The sequence below is a fragment of the Camelina sativa genome, chromosome 9 (genome assembly GCF_030686135.1).
Source record: "Camelina sativa cultivar CO46 ecotype springtype chromosome 9, ASM3068613v1".
Lineage (NCBI taxonomy): Eukaryota > Viridiplantae > Streptophyta > Magnoliopsida > Brassicales > Brassicaceae > Camelina > Camelina sativa.
The window spans coordinates 28756476-28776601 of record NC_141888.1 but is presented as its reverse complement, the minus strand read 5'-3'; the positions used below and the strand labels follow the sequence as shown (position 1 = coordinate 28776601).

Genomic DNA, 20126 nt, shown 5'->3' with positions numbered 1-20126 from the left:
TTTCGTAGTAAGTCATAAATGCTCAGATTCAGAAATGGTAGTAACTCAAATAAACTAGGGAAAGAGACTATGTGTTTGTTGTTTGTTTCAAATTGATATGCTTGCTGTGTAATAGTTAACTAGCTGGTCATACGATCTAGGGAAAGAGACTAGTAATAGTTAATGTATACGAACTAGTTTGGTTTTGTGAAGTGTACTTGTCATAAATTATGATTAGACTTTGGTTGTTAGGTCATTATGTTTTGTTACTTATTGCAAGTTACCTTTTAATCTATTAAACCCCAACCATCTTCTTTCTATTTCCCTCATAAATCTCTTTCTATCAACTCGCTTCTCTTTTGTTATCCCTTCTCTTCTCTACTCGCTTTTCGTATCTTATCCGTTCTCTTCTCAACTCATTCTATACTCTTCTTCATATGGATTCTACGAATCCCTTGTATCACTCTTCTTCTTACTTAAACCTCCTTAACAGTCAAGAGGAAGGTGGTTTAAATGAAAACTTTCGTTGGGAAAGTTATCCACCTTCTGGACAGAGCAGCTCACAAATGCCTCTTCACAGCTTGCAACCTTCTGAGGCGCCAACTCTTTCTCAAGAAACACCATTGGAACGCAAGGAGAGAAAGACATGGGCACCCGCTGATGATAAAGTCTTGATCTCCGCATGGCTCAACACTTCAAAGGATGCCATTGTTGTAAATCAACAAAAGAGAGGAAGCTTCTGGCAAAGGATTAGTAAATACTATGCTGACACTCCACATGATAGAAATGGTGGTGAACAGATGCTGGTGACACATTGTAAGCAGTGTTGGCACAAGATCAATGACCAAACTAACAAGTTCTATGCCGCATTCGCAGCTGCAGAGAGAATGAACAGCTCTGGTCATTCTGAGAATGATATCATAAAGAATGCACATGATATCTACTTCGCTGACCATAAGAAGCGGTTTAACCTTGAACATTGTTGGCGTCTGTTAAGGTTTGAGCAGAAATTTCTCAGCCTTAACACTATTAACACGCCCCCATCTCAGCCTGCAACAAAGAGGAAACCAGCCGCTGAAGGTTCACAATCATCAAGCTGCAATGTCGAGGACTATGAGAGAAGACCAGAAGTGATCAAGGCTGCGAAGGCAAAGAGGAACAATGCATCGGCGTCTAACGTGAAGACTCTTCCTGAGTATAAGAGCATGTGGGATGTCAAGAAAGAGGAATTGGCTGAAAAGGAGAAACTACAAAAGCTGGCCATCCTAGACACTCTCTTAGCCAAAAAGGAACCCTTGAATGCGAGTGAAGAAGTTATCATGAACAAGATAGTGTCCCAATATTTCTGATATTAACTATGTGTTTGTTGTTTGTTTTCTAGCTTAATTTCTATGCATTGTATTCCAATTAACTATGTTGTTTGTTGTTCTTTTGATTTGTATTTCATGTTCTAGTAACTCGGCTTTTGTATCCCATGTTTTAAACCAAATCAATATAAGTCTTGCAATGTTCTAGTAATTCACTTAATCAGTCTCTTTATTTCTTTTTAACATTTGTTCCACTAAGTCTAATCTGATTCTTCTTGTTTATGTTCAGGTTTCTCTTCAAATGGGCCAAGACTATAGCTATTCGCAGCCTGATTCATCTGATCTGGCTAGAAGGTACTCAGAGGACACTGCGGAGAGAGAAATATAAGCTTTGATTCTTATGGATGAAGCAGAGTCGAGGCAATACCCACCACAACCTGAGGTTGAGCATGGATTCCCAAAGGTATGCTACTGTGGTGCGCAACCTATTCTATCCAACTACTACAACAGAAGGTATGTGATTTGAATTTCTCAGCCTTGTATAAGTTTCGGTAGTTATGCTAACTCTCTTACTTATTGCAGGTTCTTCACATGTCCAAATGTCGACGATGGAGAGATGCATATTCACAAGTGGTGGGATGTGGCTGTAATGGAAGAGATGCAAGACAGTGATAGACGATACGAAGTGATGGCTGAGAAGGTAGATTACTTAACCTTGTTCAATGACTATGAATCAGACATCAATCTGATTAGAGATCAGAGTTGGAGAATGTAGTTTCTGAGCTACGTAATGAAAATAGACTTAGAAATGTAACTGATTTTCTTCTTGTTGGTGTAATGGCTATTTCGCAGGCCTTCTAGGTATATTGTTCATGTCTACTCAAATCAGATTGGAGACATTTAGTTAAGGTGTTCATGTAACTTGTTGTAACTCGGTTGAGAGTTTGGATGCTTGTTGTTTTGTTCACGGAAACTTGTTGTTCACGTGTACATGTGAAACAACCCTTCCCGTTTTTTTTTTTTTAATACCTTGATTTACTAGTGGTCCCATACCCACTAACATCCTAACAACAATCAATAACCGCGGATAACCAAATAAAACAGTTTCCATTAATCCAATAAGAATACCAACAGCAATAATCCAATAACCGATAACGAAAAAGCAAAGTTCCAACATCCTACAATGCTCTATCAACTCAATACTAGCAACCTAACAATAGCTAGACCACAATCAATCAAGCCTCTAGAACATCCTCCTCCTCATCGCCTTTGATCCCACGATCACACTTTTCCTTTACCTGCACACCACAAACAACAATTGAGATGCGTAAGTATTATCACAAATACTTAGTGAGGCCGTCCTCCCATCTACTAGGTTATACACACAAGCATATGAGACCCTCATGTTTAAGCAAAACAAACAACACACAACAATACATCAAACCAGGAAAACAAGTCTCGGATGAGACCAGTGTCGACCGATGCCTCACGGTGTCGATCGATGCTACAAACGATGGTGTCGACCGATGCTAAACAGTGTCGACCGATGCTAAACAGTGTCGACCGATGCCCCTCAAAATGGTGTTGACCGATGCTTCCTAGTGTCGATCGATGCCTCTTCTGCAGACATGATCTGCGCGAACACGAACGTCGATCTCTCCTTCCAAAACACCTCGAAACCGTCTCAAACTCACCCAATTTCCTCAGAAACCTCCGGGGATCACGAAAACAACAAACCCAAACAACAAAACAACACAAAAAACCAAGAAAAACACCCAAACAAAAGAGATCTCATGCTTAGATCAACCATGGTCAAGCACTCACCTCAAATACAAGAAGTTTGGATTGAGAAACAATGGAATCAACACCTCTAGAAGCTTCTCCTTCGTCCCCAGCAACAGCTATCACTCCTACAGCCTCAGATCTCCCCCAAATCACCAAGATCAAGGCCAGAAAAAATCACTTAACGTTTTCTCTCCTTTCTCTCTTTCTTTTTCACTCAACGGCGACAAAAAATGAGACTCCAAAACCCTTAATTCGTCTCTTAACACTTATAATGCGATTTAGGGATTTTAATTGAACCAAACAGAACCAAACAGCAATTAAAAATAAACCCGACCAAACCGGAAAACATGGTGTCGATCGATACACCAAGGGTGTCAATCGACATCCACACCAAAACCACAAGAATTGGTTTGCGGATGTTACAACATGTTCTTTTGTTCACGGATACTTGTTGTTTTGTGCACGAGTTTACAGTTGTTTTGTTATCACGGATACATTTTATTTTTGGTATCACGGATAGTTGTTGTTTTGTGACTAGTAATATTTGTTGTTTTGTTATCACGGATACACATCTAGGCTCACTAGTCTCCATTATATATAAAGGCAAATCGAAGCAACAAACATTCACACCATCTTCAAACAAGAATCAAAGCAACAAACATTCACACCATATCAAAGCAACAAAAGAGAATTTCTTCCTTATCTTCAAACCATATCAAAGCAACAAAAGAGAATTTTTTCCTTTATCTTCAATATCTCTTTGTCTCTTCCTTTCTCTTCCTTCCTCTTCTTTTCTCTTCAAATGGGATCATCTTCAAACCATTATCATTACCATGGAGATGATGATCATTATCACTATCAAGGAGATGATGGTGATAATTTTGATGCTTATTTACAAAATATTTATGATGCCTCGCATAATATCCCGGAACCAAATGAGCCAAACGAAAGGATTTTTATCAAGAGAAACCGGGAAGAAGGTCACAATAATCTTTGGAATGATTATTTCAGTGACACTCCAACATATCCAGAATATCTATTCCGGCGACGGTTTCGCATGCACAAGCATTTGTTCATGCGTATTGTCCAACGTCTCTCTACCGAAATCGAATATTTCCGCCAAACCCAGGATGCAACCGGACGGGCTAGTCTATCACCTATACAAAAATGTACTGCAGCAATTCGTCAATTGGCATATGGTAGTTCGTCTGACAGTGTTGACGAGTATGTAAGAATTGGTGCTTCAACAGCTCGGAAATGTTTGCACGAGTTTACCGCCGGCATCATCCAAGTGTTTGGAGATGAATACCTAAAGACGTCCTACACCGGAGGACCTAGAAAGACTACTCTATCAGAATGAACAACGTGGTTTTCCCGGGATGATTGGGAGCATTGACTGTATGCATTGGGGGTGGAAGAATTGTCCCACGGCTTAGAAAGGCATGTATTCACGATCAACCGGAAAACCTACAATCGTGTTGGAAGCGGTAGCTTCGTATGACCTCTGGATATGGCATGCCTTTTTCGGAGCTCCAGGTACTTTGAACGATCTTAATATTCTTGATCGATCTAATGTTTTTGATGATATAATAACCGGTCAAGCTCCGGAAGTCAACTTTGTTGTCGACGGAAGGGAGTACAATTTAGCGTACTATCTCACTGATGGTATTTATCCAAATTGGGCAACTTTTTTTCAATCTATCCGACTTCCACAAGGTAGGAAAAAATTTCTCTTTTCTAAAAAACAAGAAGCTGTGCGGAAAGATGTTGAGCGTGCTTTTGGAGTCTTGCAAGCTAGATTCGCCGTTATTAAAAATCCGTCTCGTTTATGGGATAAAAACAGAATGACAAATGTGATAAGATCATGCATAATACTCCACAATATGATTGTCGAAGATGAACGACATACATACAGTTACCAAAACATTGTTTCTGAATTTCAACACGGAGAACATGTGGATCAAACATATACCGTTGGTGCCGCCGGTGTGGGATCAAATATCAGCAGTACGATTACTCGTCAAACAAGACTTCGAGATAAACAAGCCCATGACCAACTAAAACATGATTTGATTGAGCATATTTGGACTAACTTTGGATATCTTCTGGATAATGAAGATTGATTTTAAAATTTCTATGAGTTGAATAAAATGTTTGTTTTTGTTTTGATGTTTTTATGTTTTATATTTTCTGTTATTAATTTCTTAATTGTATGTTTTTTTTTCAACTTTAAATAATTAATGTTTAATCTTTTAAAGTATTATTATTTTATTTGGGGGACCAAATACAAATAGACACCAATGCTCATACTAAAAATAAGAAACTTTCATAATAATAATATAAAAATTGAGGGACCGAAAATCGTCCCTAACCGATGCCCATGCTCTAAGACCTTTAATTTACTTTGAGAGTTTTAATCACCACTTACTTTAGGATGCTTGTAACTTACAATTGTTTTTGCCTTTTCACTCTATTTGTTTAGTCTAATTAAAATGTGTGATTTGCCTTCGTTTGCGTTTCTTTTTCTTTTTAACCATTTTCTCCGGCTATATTGTTTGAACTTTTTTACTTTTGATGTTTCTTTTTGCCTTTTAGCAAATCACTAGATTAGGACCCGTGTTAGAACACGGGTTGAAATTCCTTTTATTTATATTATAATATATGATTCTGAAGATCACGATTAATGTTAGATTAGGACCTTAAAAACTTTTAAAATCAATCATATAAATTATATTTTATTCTAAAATTATAATATAAATAAAAGGGATTTCAACCCATGCTCTAGCTAGCATGGTCCTAATCTAGCATTAAGGTTTAATTTTTAATTTCTGAATACGATCCCGAAGATCACAATTGATCTTGTTAAATTAGCGAGATTTGATTCCTTTTTTATGATTGAGAATATATTTTTATCCCTTTAATAACTTTTTTATTGATGTGGTTTATGAATACAATCTGTGAAAAATAAATTGGTAATATTGTGATTCTAGATATTTGGAATCATATATGTGATCTTCCGAAAATAAAGTTTGGAATATCCATGAACTATTAATTTGAAATAACTTGTTTAAGATTTTCTGTTACAATTAAGATTTTATTTATAACAATTAATATATAGATTAATTCATAATCTATGTATAACCTATTTGTAACTATTTATTAAAATTATAAAGTCTACCAAAACAATGTTGTGTACTTCCATTTTATTATAAAGGGGATTTGATGGTGGAATATGCTTCTTTTGTCTTAGCACAAGTAACTTATAAGTTATAACATAAAATAACGTCCGTGGTTGATAAGATTTATCGAGCAATTAGAAGAGAAAAGGAAACAACATATATATTAAAAAAAAAGGGAAACTAAAGTAAAAAAGAAAAAAAAAAAAACTCACTTAAAATAAATGGAAAAATACTACAAAAGTTTCCATCTAATAATAGAGTAGCTGGATTATTTTTCAGCTTAATTACTACTCTGCTTGGTGTTTTATTCTAGCTAAGACAAGGTCATTTTTTTTAGCTAAGTCTATCAATCAAAACCCTAGATAAAAATCTAGAGTGTCATATTAGTATCATACTATCATTGTTGCGTTACTATTTGTATTTAGATATAATAGTATGCATGTCATAAACAAATATATATATATATATATAATATTAATTATATTCATTAATGTTATTATCCTCTATATATTAAAAGAGAAGTAATTTTTAAGAAAAGCTGATGTGTCGTCGCCAGAGAACTTTGTGCCCAATTTATTACTTGACCTTAATATTCTATAATATTACATAAAATTGTCATTGTTATTCAATTTATTTATATACATAATATTTTATTACTATAAATTCTAAAATTGGTAAATATTATTCAAATATTAATAAATATTATCCCTTACATGTTTTTGAAATTATTTTCAAAACTTATGTATTATAATATAATAAAAAATTATAATATGCTCTTAAATTTATTTAAAACTACAAAATATTTAAACTTATGCAAATCCTAATTTTCAGTTTTTCATATAGAAAATTTCTGATATATAAGACTAACGTATATTAAAGATTCTTTAATTTTAAAATTAACATATTAAAAAATAGAAATTCTTATATATATTTTAATATTGTTTCTTAAAGATTTTGAGGGACGAATTTTAAATATAAAAAAATATTATACCCCTTATGGAGTATGACTACCGGGATGGGTTTGACCCGCTTAAGAATTTAGGTCATTCGTTTCGAGAAGTTTTAATCTTTTGGATGGTTTTTATCTGTTTCATAATTTACAAGTTTTATACAATTCTGATTAATCATAATTCGGTAAACGTTAGATTCGGGTATGTTGTTTTGTGAATAATTTTATGCTAAATCTTTAAAATTTCAAAAATCACAAACTGAATGAAACCAAACTAATATAAGTTTGAACTGTAAATGACTTAACAAATAATTATATCTATAAATGTAACTCTATGTGTACATAATATATTACAAACCTTATAGTAAACTTAGTTTTTGAAATCAATCAAGCACGTACGTGCGGGTCCGTACCTAGTTTGAAATTTTGTCTTTAATTTGGAGTCTTTAATATAAGTTTTTGAAATCCTACTTTGGAGTCTTTGATAATTTTGTCTTTAATTTCAAACTAGGTACGTGCGGGTCCGTACCTAGTTTGAAATTAAAGACAAAATTATCAAAGACTCCAAAGTAGGAATTGTAGAAATATATATATATATATATATATATATATATATATATTTAATCAATTTTTTGTGTTGTTATTCTACAAAAATGCCAACTTTTTTTGTGTTATATTTGTAACTGCTTCGCATTAATAAAACACTTGTACTTTTTTTTTGTTAACTAAGAAAAAAACATTCGTTAAATAATTTACTTCCATTGCGATTTCAATAGCCACTATAAATGTTTTTTTAACATGTTTTTACAAATTGTTGGAGAAGTTTTTTCGTGAATTCGATAATTAATGAACAAATTCACTCAAACAACATATTTGGCAGTTTATTGTGCCAGAAACAAAACAAAAAAATCATCATAGATCTGTCAGAATCTTCTCATAAACAAAATTTTCTGCAGAGATTCGTCGTTATCACTTATATATTCATCATCTAAAAAGTCTCTTTCAAATGTTGAGGCTACCACATACCCGCGGGTGTGCGTGTCCATAATATACACAGTTACATATTTGTTTTAAAGAAAAAAAGAAACACAACAAATACATTCATTGCTCATATTTTCGTCCAAAGCCAATTATGTTACTGATACAAAACGTAAGAAATTATCAATCAATATAGAATTCTATTATCAATAAAAAAAATTAATAAAAAACCTATTCAGACAGAACATAATAAATTGTCGAAAGTATTATATGTGCTGTTAGATAGCCGGCAAATGGCGTTTGCCACCCACATCAAGCGGCGAAGTCATGTCAACACGTTTTACTGTTAATTTCGTTTATATATAAATGGCTTAATTAAGGAAGTAATCGTAATTAAATCTGTGCTAAGAGCTATGATTAAGTCCGATATTGTCTGGGGGTTGATTAGTTTATGTGATGGCACACGAATATTATATTCATAAATATAAATTCCATATAATTGAAGAATGAAACTTGTGGTCATGTGGGTGAGACAGCTAAGAATGTCTTTTTAGTTTTTTTGGGTAAATAATAAGAAGGTTTTTTATTTATCCTAAAGCACGGATCGTACTATACTCTTTGTACATTACCTATTATTATTACCCACCCAAAAAAATATAATCACGTCACTTGTCTATTTGTGTAATGTTCCCCCACATCAATTCTCTCTTTTTGGTGAATTTGTTTGTATCACAACTTGTGAATCACAATTTTGAATGACATATGGCAAAAGCTCCTAACTCTAGTAAAGTTTCAGGTTAGCAATGTTTCAACCTAATAAGTTATTTTAGCCATAAAACTATCTTTGATTTTCTAGGAAATCTCATATATTATATGATTTCGAATCAAGATAGTAGATTAGTAGTAAACTACGGTATCGTTTGATTTTTGTATTGAGTTTGGATGATCAACATCCATGGCATAACCCATTCCGATTCGTTTGACCAAACCCGATAAAATTATTTCTTTTTTTTTTAAAAACTAATAATACGAATTGCACCATTACTCATTTGGTCCATCAAATATTTGATAAATAAAAACTACACAAATTGGGTAATCGATCCAACTGTAGCAGATCAATTTGGTACATCAAATTCAAATCCACACATTACTCATTCAATCCATTTAGGTAATCCATCGAACTGTACCGGATCATCCATGTTTGTCATTCCTATATGAAAATGTGTAGATTACCCAAGTCATTGAAAATACTGTAACAGTAAGCATGTAGCAATTTTTATGGTAGCATATCCATACTGATAGTGATACTACCATATTTTATGTAGACATTAAAAGATAAAAACCGATATCTTTTTATGGTCATTTTCCAATTAAACAATACCAAAAAGATAAAACAGTAACAATGATCAATTTTTTTCCCTTTATGGCAAAAGTACGTAGTAACAATAATAAAAATGTCAATCAAACCTCTCCCAATCTTGAGTTACATTGGCAGAAGGAGAAGCTGGCGGAGGAGGGTTCAAGCTTCCCACCCCGTTTCCGTACGATTCCCACTCAGTGCTTACAGCTGCGGCTTTACTCTGATCCACAAACGGATTTGAACATCTTGCCTTGAGCTTGTCCACACTCTCCTGCAATATTTGCACCCTACGTACCTGCCAACACACACAGACCCAATCAATCTATATCTATGCTCAAGCTCAATGCCTCAATCTAGACTTATGATAGAAGAATGACCTCAAGCAATTCAGCAAAGCACAACATAAACGTTCCAAACCTTAAGAAAATCCAAATGTATCTTTACCACCATAGTGTCTACATGTACAATGAACAAAAACGATATATTGGAATCCTAATGGATTCTTCTTACCAAAGTCTCCAATAAGATCATTGCAACTCATCCCAATGCCACAAAAGTCTTGTAGTATCCCATGTATAATATAAGTAATATATTTCTGAACACTCATATATCCCTAATATCTTATACCTCTCTATCAAGACTCTTAATCCGGTAAACATGTTTATTATGTATACAGATGAAGAAAGTAACACAAAGTAAAAAAAAACGAACCTCTGCCTTACGCTGTAACCTAGCATCTCCTTCTGCATTGATGCCATCCAATTTAAGCAACTGCCTCATGAGAAGCTCAGCAGTCATATCAAACTCCTTTACTGCAACTTTAGTTCCTCCATTCACAGCAACTTCTAAAGCAACAACCTAAAAAGTTTCAAAACACAAAAAATTCGCTAAAATCACAATCCTTGGCTCATTTCTTCTTTCCTACAGTAACAACCATAAAACAAAGCCATCAATCTCCTCACCCTATCTGAAAGCTTATCGACCTCTTCTGTGACTACAAGAATTGCAGCAATCGCCTTTTTCATCTCTTCAGTTACCACAGGAGGCTGTTCAACTTGTTGTTGTTCCACTCTCTTGTTCTGATCTTCAACGAGGACAAGCTTAGACGCATCCTTAACACCAGCAGCTTGCAATTGCTCAGCATCGTCTCTCTCAACTCCCCTGAACAAGATCTTGAGTTCACTAGCTTCCAATCCAGTTTTCTGAACAATGGCTTTCTTCACATCCCCTGTTATTATTATCCACATTCGAGCCTAAACATATCAATCTTAACTACACATAACACAACGAACTTCAACAAAAACTAGATTTAGCAAGAAATTTTTTCTCATAAACTCCTTATTATTATTATACACACTAAGGAAAAATCAGAAACGGATCGAAGCGTTTGTTTAGTTACCGAAAGTGGCGTGAGCAGAAACATGAAGATCGTGGTGGGAGGATGAGCCATGGGAAACGCTGATTCTGATGGTTTGAGAAAAGGCGGCGGAAGCAGAGTCGGGATCCTGGGGAGGAGGAGGAGGTTGGTCGGAAGGAGCAGCGTCGTCGTCTCTTCGTTGGACGAGCATACCACCAGGTCTCACCTCCCATTCCGATTCGTCGGTTGAGTTATGCATCATCGTCGTCGTTTTGAAGAAAGGAATTAGTAAGGAGTATGAGAAATTGAGAATGAAATTAAAAACCCTTGGGAGCTAGAAAATTAGGGTTTTCTCTAAGAGTATTTGTACGAAACGATGATGATGATTCACATCACATCACCGCTCAAGCCATACAATTTTTCTACTGGACGGACTCCTGGAACACGGCTTTTCTTTTATTTTTTATTTTCCTATATATATATTTTTTTAAAGACTTATTTGAGGTGTGAACAACGTAGATTTTTTTTTGTTTGTTTGTACAGTATACCAGATATTTTCATTTTTTTGGTGCTATACATTCAATTGTAACTATGTTTTCAGTAGTTTTAGCTTAGAGAAATTAGTTTGACTACTGGATTTTAGATCCAACCGACTGGCCCCTGAATAGAACACCAGCCAGTCCTTGAGTTGTAGACGACTGTGCCGAGTGGATTGTGCCAAATCAGGTCGGCAAAACCGCCACAAATACATTAGAGAGAGAGAGAGATAAGAAGCAAATAGGAAAATGGTCTCGTTCCCTAGTTGATAGTCAGTTTTTTTTATGACGGACGGCCGAATCATAAATCACCCACAAGAAATATGTCATGCACTGAGAGAGACTTATGCATCTACGAAGATGCGGTTGGGAAAACATTGCAGAAGCCATAGAGGAACGGTTTATACCACAGCTATAAATACTAGTAGTTGGTGATCCAGCCAAATACAAGTGCCAACACAAAGGCCATTCTAGCCATGATTCTAAGGGTAAAAATTCTCAAAGATGCAAATTTCCAGTGGCAATAGAGGCAGTGAGGCACCGAAAATGACTCGAAAGTACAAACCTGAATATCTTCAGGCCCAGGAATCGCCTAGTTGGAACATAAGATGCATTAAAGGAATGTGCAATCTTCTTCGGATTGTCGACTAGCTCGACCCATATTTATATAACAACGAAAAGAACAACCAGAACAGCAAACAGGAAACTGTGGAAGAAGTTCCACTCTCTTGTCTATAGCACCTAGTCATGATTAGAATAAAGTCACACGAACTACTACTTGGTGATACGTTTACAATTATTGACCAGGGACCTCTGATAAGCTTCACTAGATCAATCTAGTCTGTGAGCAGAAACAAAACATCCGACAACACAAGGAACCAGGCAGCAAATTTGATCCTTCATCAAAGTGTTCTTTATTTGATCAATATAACAAGAAAATGAATTAGCTTAAGCTTTGCAAGATCATACAAAGCTATTGTATAGTGTATCACATTTCTCCTCCTAATTCTCGAATAGACACAAAACTCAAATCTCTGTTTCCCAGGAATAACAATTCCAAATCTTCCTACTCCTTTTCCGGAAACTATAATCAAATATAACATTATACGTTGAACCAAATACCCACCAAACGCTCCAACTTGGGAAAAATTGTGATAAAACTCAAAAAAAATGAATTAAGTTTTATACCAATCTACGAAGCCGCCACTTCCGCAGCTTGTTCACTCGTCGTCGCTGCAACTTGTTCAGTAGTCGTCGTCGTTGCCGCAGCTTCAATAATCTTCTTATTCTTCTCAATGGCCGCCGCAACCTCCTGTGGCATATACTTCTCATCATGCTTAGCCAAAACTTCAGTAGCCGAGAAGAAACAATCGAGATTCCTAGCTTTCTTCGAAACAGCTTTAGTAGAAACCTCTTTCCTCACTTCATCAGTATACGGCTTAATGAATCCTTCAACCACAACTGAGTGACCTTCCCTAAACAGATCCGGCAAAGATCCTTTATACCTAACCAAAATATCTGTAATCAGATCGGTGATCACAAACTCCATCTCCTGAGACGCCGCAGGCTGCGCAACGCTGCCTTCTAGAACCAAACCGCCGAGTCTGAACTTGTTCTTTGTTGGATTCTCTGCGAATTTCTCCATAGCGTCAGATGGAGTTAGGTAGAAGACGAGCTGATCCTGGAATTGGTTAAGGACGATGACTACGAATCCGGCGATGCAGCTGAAGGTTAACGCGTAGGTCCAAAGCCGGCGATTCTGCATCTGACGCGCTTTGGCTCCTATGTCTATCTTCTTAGGACGAGTTGGACCGCGACGAGCGATGGAGAGAGATCGGAGGAAGGTTAAGGATGATAATCTCGATGGATCTGGTGAGGCGGTGGTCAATGAATAAAAAATCGGGGATGGTGCTTCGAAAGATGATGAGCTTTGAGGATTTTTTTGGATTGATCGGAGGATCTGAGAACTTCGACGGAACAACAACCTAGCCGCCATTTTTTCTGAATTTTTTGCCGGAGATATTGAAACTTTCCCTCGAGAACTTTCTCGTGGAAATCAAATTCTCGAGAAAGTGAGAAGAGGTTTATGGGGTTTTCTTCTGGTAAATGGAGAAAGAAGAAGCCACAAGCCAAGCCGCCCCACTGATCTATGTGGACCACGTCAAGAACCTCTGAGTCGTTTAGAGGGTTTTAATTACAATATTTAACCACCCGGTTTTATCAATCAATTTCAAACCCAAGCAAGGCAAAAGCTGGTATTGTCTTTACTTCTACTTGACCAAAAGGAAAAAGTCTGGTAAATTACCATTTTTAGTTATTACTAATCTTATGAGACAACGGTTTGTTTGGTTACGATACGGATTAGGCGCAATACCGAATAACATTCTCCTGCTTGACAAAGCCATTGGGATGATACTTGCTTAGGATTCTCGATAAGAATTTGTGTGTTACTCATTTTGAACAAGTTTCTGTTTTTTGACATAGTAGAAGAGGAAGCATTTATCCATGTTCAATTATCATATTTTTAACAGCTTCGGCACAAACAAAAAGTGTTAGATTCTCTAAATGGAGAAAATTTTTGTATACACAAACGCGACAACCTCGTAAACTAGAGACATAAGATATTGTACATACGATCACAATTCAAGCCGGTAAATCTAAAGTTGTACTTGAGCTTAAAGCTTTTGATATGATCAGTATGCTAACTTATTGGCTAACGGCTACCAGTAACTATGTTTAAAAAGCAGAGCAAATAATGATGATGAACATACTGAAAGTTTTTGTGCATAAAAAAACACAACGCCTGATAAAGTAACTATTTTTCTTGTTTTTTTCTTTCAAGAAGAGACTCTTTTGAAACCCAAACATACAAAGAAAGAAGTACCTCAAGTTCCAAAAATTTTTTAAAAGAAAACAAAGAGAAATCTTCCTACTCATTCTTGAGCATTACTAGTTGCATCCATTGGCTCAGCCTCTGTTGAAGCCTCCCCTTTCTCTCCTGCCTTCTTGGCTGCAAAACACCAAAATGAATCCTTTTTCTCAATATGTTTTTGATCACATCATATTTGGTAAATGTCAGGGAACTAATTTCAAAGTTCTTACCTTTCTTCTTCTTTCCACCACCTTTCTTCTTCTTGATACCCAAGGCTAACCATCCTTTGATCTCAGGGTCCTCAATGGTCTTCGTTGGTTGAAGCTCCTGAAGTGTATGTGAAGTGATCCTATCCGATCCATTTGGCATCAGCAAAACTGTGAATTTGATCTGAGCAACAAAATCCCCTGTTGAAAAACCAAACATAATATGAGTCCCGCTTCCATGAGATTAAAACGTTTATAGATATACGAAAACCTTACTTATACTTACCAGATTTCTCATAAAGGACAGGATATGGTTGCAAATGACCATGGTTCACACACTCCACAAGTCCAAGACGTGCCCTTTTCTCCTCCAGTGACCTGAATTGATCGTACTCTCATGCAACGTTAGTAGGTGCGATGAAATTTTGGAATATATAAGTTGCGTAAGAAGGTACAAAAGACACCTTGCAGTGAATGGCATATGGGGGAAGTTCTGTTTAATTTCGCTGATTATGAATCTGGAGGCCTTCATCTTCAACTGATAGTTAACAGTCTCATCTTTCTTGTAAATAGTGGTTTGCTTCTCATCAATTAGTTTTGGCTGCAAGTTTGAAATATGTAAGAACAGTGGCAACAGATGAAGCTCCAACAATAGTCATCAAAATGAGATGAACGAAAGCAAATACCTTGCCATCACCAGTGCTTGCCACAATGTCGATTGCATAGACTTCATTCTCTTCAAATTCCACTTCTTCAACAGTTGCTTCTGGACTGGCTACACTTAGGACAACCTTGTTTCCATCTATCACATGCTGTTTCATCTGGTGGGAAAGAACACCTTCAACAATTTTGCAGTCATAAGCTGCAGCCACCTTCTGAATAGCTTCAGTTACATCGGTGTTCTGTCATATGAAAAACAGAATATCAATGTCAGGATTGAATGATTAAACAGGAAATTACCAACTTATAGCAAGAAATTTTGTTACAAAAAAGTGTTCCCATATCCAAGTAACAATGGCTGATTTGAGAGTCAAACCCATAACAATGACGGCCTTTATCGAGGAACCTCCTCCGAAAACATTTTATATAAAAAAAAAATCGGATATGACCAAAGAGAGGCACAATTAGACAATGTTCCCACGCCTAATAGTCAGTCCAATAAAGCATCATACGAAAGAAAATTCAGAGTAATAAAATCCCATCAGAGTAACTATGACAAAAAGCATCAGTTGGATAAAATCCATAGCCATCAATAGATGTTCATCATCTGGGGTTTGCAAAACCTTGACAACCTTTCAGAAAACCATATATAATGCCAGCACTACTAACAGCCTATAATTTAACTCTCATGAAAAAGTAGCACCATAGTTACCTTCTTTCCAGGACGTACGAGCCTCAAAGCAACTTCAGCTGCAGTATTAGCGGCAGTAATGACATCAGCTTTACATCCACTGACAGGCCCGTCTTGAAGCACATGTGTGTGGCCAACAAGAGCAATGAAGCCATCAATATGGCAACCCATATCACTGGAATGGTACAAAGTCAAAACAGCATCAGAAATAACACAGGTGGAATCATACAGAAACCTCATCTAAAAAAGGGTATTGCTTAAAAGAGAGCTTACATTTTGACCATATCACCGTCTTCCAACACGGTCTCATCACTGGCAAGCGGTGAGAAATGACCAACAGTGTTGTTCACAGAAATGCATGTAGGGAAAGCAACACCTCGCTCAATCTTCTTCTTAGCATTCTTGTACATGCTCCCTGTTTGCCTTTTACCCAAAACAAAAAGAAGAAAGAACAAAAAAAACACATAAATATCTAAAAGCAATCAAGAGGTCGAAATCTATATCAAGAACATAAGACCAGAAACGAAGGAAAATATCAAATTGAGTAGAGGAGTAATAATAAAAATCCTTACTCTTTGATAAAAGAGTCTCCTTTCTCACAGATATCAACAATCTTAGCTTTCGGTTTGCATTCAGCTAAAACGACCTGCAACGCCTCTGCAATTCCAAACCCATAATCAATAAGCACTCGATTAAAGCTACAACGTGAAAAAAAACCCTAAACCGAAAGAAAAATGAGAAAGAGATTACTGTTGACGATCTCAGCGGCGCCCTTGTATTTGGTGACGACTTCAGGAGAGCTAAGACTTAGCTCCTTCTCGTCTCTCTCATCGTCCGAACTCATGTCTGATAACTCTCGGCGAATCGAATCAAAGGGGAAGCGAAAATGTTGGGGTTTAAGGAGGAGATTGGGAGAAAATGGTGGAGAAGCGTAAAATGCTAAGTGTTGGCTCAAATAAAGGTGCTAGGGTTTTCGCTTTGTGTACAATCTCTTCACAAACGGCGCCGTTTACGGAATAATCCTTCTTTTATTCCAACATGGGCCGAAAGGGAGCTGTTTCAGGATTAGCCGGCCCAACTAAGTTCTGTGGGGCTGCATCTGTTAAAAAATTGTTTTCTTTTTAATATACTGAAGTTACATGTTGGTATTGTTAAAGAATTAATTTAGAGAAATGGTTATAAATACTAGATATCTCTTCATTTTTGCTATTTTTTACACAATTAAAATATGTTAAATTAACTTTTACATTTTTTTTAAGTTTGGATTTTCTATTTTACATTTAATTATTGTTTTTATGTGGTAGAGTTTAGTATTTGAAGTTTATGGTTTAAACTTTATCATTTTGTATATAGGAAAGGGTATTATTGAAAATGGATAATAAGACAGAGTATTTTTGCAAAAAGGTATAGAAAAATGTATTTTTGCAAATGCTCATTTAATTTAACTAATGTGTTTTAGATTTAAATGTTATGTATTATTTAGAAATTTAATTATTAATATTATTTTTAACATTTTTAGAGTTTAGATATATATTATTATAAGTTTTAAACGTTTATGTATAAAATTTGAATATATATTTATATTTTTATCATAGTGACATCTACCTTTCCCATCTATATATTGTAGTCATACCTCCAAAATACTTATTGAATAAATTAAAATTTTGTGTTTTTTAGATTCAGCATTTGCTAAAAAATAAGTTTGAAATAAATAAATGAAAGATACATATATACCAAAACCAAAATTTGCTATTTTCACGTCATTTTTGGCGTCATAAGAAAATATTGCATGGATTAATGTCACAAAGGATAATCTCGTTTCCACGTATATGGAATAGACCTCAAGTAATTTTACAGATTAAACATCATGAAAATACTTTGTCGCAATGTTTAGATTAGGTTGATATAAAAATTTGAGATTCTTAAACAATTTGTCTTTGATAATATTACATTTAAATATATATATATATAAATAATAGTTGAGATCAGAGATTTTACTTGACCAAAAGCATATTTTGTGCAATGCTTCATATATTTTTGTCATTATAATGCAAATAGTTATCTAATTTGTGTGTTCTCATATATTTTAAGTTTATTTAACATTTATTATTTTGTGGAATCATAATATTTTGCATATTTATAATGTAATTTTTAATTTTTTTTACTAATGTTAGTTTAAAGTGAATGAAAAAATGGTGATATTATTTAGATCGATTGTTATGAAAACAGTTATAAACAGAACTTGGACAATATTCCATTTGAATATATAGGCAGAATGCTTAGAATCGGGAATCTTAACTAGTTGACAGTTTGACGTGATCTGGCGTAAGGAAAACTGACCAATCTTTTTTTTTTTTTGTCGACAACTGACCAATCTAATTTTTTTAACTGCATATTGATTACCATCCAACTTATGTTGGCAAATCAATACATGGGCAAAGCCACCTTCCCCTGCCATAATAAGTCTCTCAATATTATATTACATGTATGTATAGACATTTAAACAAAGAAAAAGTCAGAATAAAACATATATATCTCTATGAATGGCTGCTTAATATATATATATATTTTTTTTAAACCACTTACATGGTATATATAATATATGGCTTGTACGGTCCAAAATATAAATATATATGACTTCTACAATAAGCGTATGCAAATTACTTATCAAACCTTCTCTTCTTTCACGTCCTAACTATTATTGGTGATCGATCTTATGTTCTTTTAATAACACTTTTTAGATTTTTCATATTAATAATAAAAATAAATATAAAATTATAAACTTTGAAACATATCGTTATATATGTCAAAGTCCAAAATATATATAAAGAGAAGAAAATAATTTTATTTTTGCATTTATATGTTAATTTGAATATGATTTACTGATAATACACAGATTTCAAATCAATAATAACATTATCCAATTGAGATACGAAATTAAAATTATATCTGATATTTTTACCATGTAAAATTGTAAACCACATTTAATTTGTTTAAAATCTCATAATGTGGGTTTATTATCTTAGATTTAACGGGGAAAACATAAAATGGATTAAGGTTACTTGGAGTCGTGTCAAGCAGCTCTTTAATAACTGTAGCAAGTAGACTGAGTAAGCATCAACGTGTCATCTCCACATAGCCCATTCTCTCGGGTCTCGCCGCGTCTTCTCTTGCACGTGGCACTTCACTGTTTTGTTTCCTTTGAACCCAAACGTTTCTATTTATAGGAATTTATTACGTCGTCCGTATCTATGTCGGATCATATAACCGAAGTACATTTTAAAATACTTATCTTAACGTTCGGTTTTTTTTCTTTTGAACATGGCGTCAAAGCAACTTAGCCGAGAAGAGCTCGATGAGAAGGCGAAGCAAGGAGAGACCGTCGTAGAAGGTGGCACCGGCGGCAAAAGCCTCGAGGCTCAAGAGCATCTTGCTGAAGGTTTTGTGTACAACTTTCCACTTCTTATTCTTTAATTTGGTTCTTAGTACTGCCCAAATATGACAATACGCCTAGACCCATCAGATACGTTAGTATCTTAATATAATTAAGGTTATTCTATAGCATGAAAGTGTAGTGTAAAATCTTTCATGTTATGTCGAATATATATGTGTTAGGAAGGAGCAAGGGAGGGCATACGAGGAAGGAGCAGCTAGGGCATGAAGGGTACCAGGAGATAGGCAGCAAAGGAGGAGAGACAAGGAAGGAGCAGCTAGGGCACGAGGGTTACAAAGAAATGGGACATAAAGGAGGAGAGGCGAGGAAGGAGCAGTTAGGACGCGAGGGTTATCAAGAAATGGGACATAAAGGAGGAGAAGCCAGGAAGGAGCAGTTAGGGCATGAAGGTTATCAGGAAATGGGGCGCAAAGGAGGACTCAGTACGATGGACAAATCTGGTGGAGAGCGTGCGGAGGAGGAAGGGATTGAGATCGACGAGTCCAAGTTCACCAACAAGGGGAAGTAGCTACGAGCTACCGGAGTGCCGCTGCCAGTAGTCCGTAGTATATAATATGAATAAGTAACCTCTAGGTTTTGTGGAGGGCAGCGAGGGTTTTAACTAGGGTTTTGTTTTAATGTATTCCGTTTAGTGTTTTTCTCTCATGTGTGTGCTATAACTAGGTACGGTTTGTACTTACGGCAAGATTGTATCTCTCGAATGTTTTGGAGTTTTTTGGCGAGGGTGCAATCAAATGAAATGCAGTGGTTTGAAATTGTGGGTTTTCTTGAGTTGTTTATTACACACAGTGACAGAATAATCTGTCCCAATAA

General features: G+C 35.5%; 4 protein-coding genes and 1 pseudogene across 5 annotated transcripts; 2 read left to right on the top strand and 3 right to left on the bottom strand.

The window, feature by feature from the left end:
- Positions 1-3873: 3873 nt before the first annotated feature.
- LOC104715560 (uncharacterized) lies at positions 3874-5677 on the top strand (annotated as a pseudogene).
- Positions 5678-9178: 3501 nt separating this feature from the next.
- On the bottom strand, positions 9179-11369 carry LOC104711721 (BAG family molecular chaperone regulator 4). Of its 2 annotated transcripts, XM_010428449.3 has the most exons (5): positions 10937-11369; positions 10500-10765; positions 10249-10395; positions 9645-9832; positions 9179-9387 (listed from the first exon to the last, which is right to left on the bottom strand). In XM_010428449.3, exons 1-5 carry the CDS (start codon positions 11154-11156, stop codon positions 9369-9371), a joined length of 840 nt encoding a protein of 279 aa, XP_010426751.1. In that variant the 5' UTR covers positions 11157-11369; the 3' UTR covers positions 9179-9368. The 2 variants fall into 2 exon arrangements, with proteins under 2 accessions (XP_010426751.1, XP_010426752.1); XM_010428450.3 differs by lacking the exon at positions 9179-9387 and having other exon boundaries at positions 9512-9832.
- Positions 11370-12328: 959 nt separating this feature from the next.
- On the bottom strand, positions 12329-13576 carry LOC104711720 (cytochrome c-type biogenesis protein CcmE homolog, mitochondrial). The gene has a single exon (XM_010428448.3). It carries the CDS (start codon positions 13424-13426, stop codon positions 12623-12625), a length of 804 nt encoding a protein of 267 aa, XP_010426750.1. The 5' UTR covers positions 13427-13576; the 3' UTR covers positions 12329-12622.
- A 610-nt stretch (positions 13577-14186) lies between these two features.
- Positions 14187-16856, bottom strand: LOC104711719 (ERBB-3 BINDING PROTEIN 1). Its single transcript, XM_010428447.3, has 9 exons — positions 16610-16856; positions 16432-16516; positions 16133-16282; positions 15881-16034; positions 15195-15410; positions 14973-15109; positions 14795-14886; positions 14533-14709; positions 14187-14440 (listed from the first exon to the last, which is right to left on the bottom strand). The coding sequence occupies exons 1-9, from the start codon at positions 16701-16703 to the stop codon at positions 14364-14366; spliced, it is 1182 nt and encodes a 393-aa protein (XP_010426749.2). The 5' UTR covers positions 16704-16856; the 3' UTR covers positions 14187-14363.
- A 2254-nt stretch (positions 16857-19110) lies between these two features.
- LOC104711718 (uncharacterized) lies at positions 19111-20068 on the top strand. Its single transcript, XM_010428445.3, has 2 exons — positions 19111-19298; positions 19475-20068. The coding sequence occupies exons 1-2, from the start codon at positions 19181-19183 to the stop codon at positions 19819-19821; spliced, it is 465 nt and encodes a 154-aa protein (XP_010426747.1). The 5' UTR covers positions 19111-19180; the 3' UTR covers positions 19822-20068.
- Positions 20069-20126: the final 58 nt, after the last annotated feature.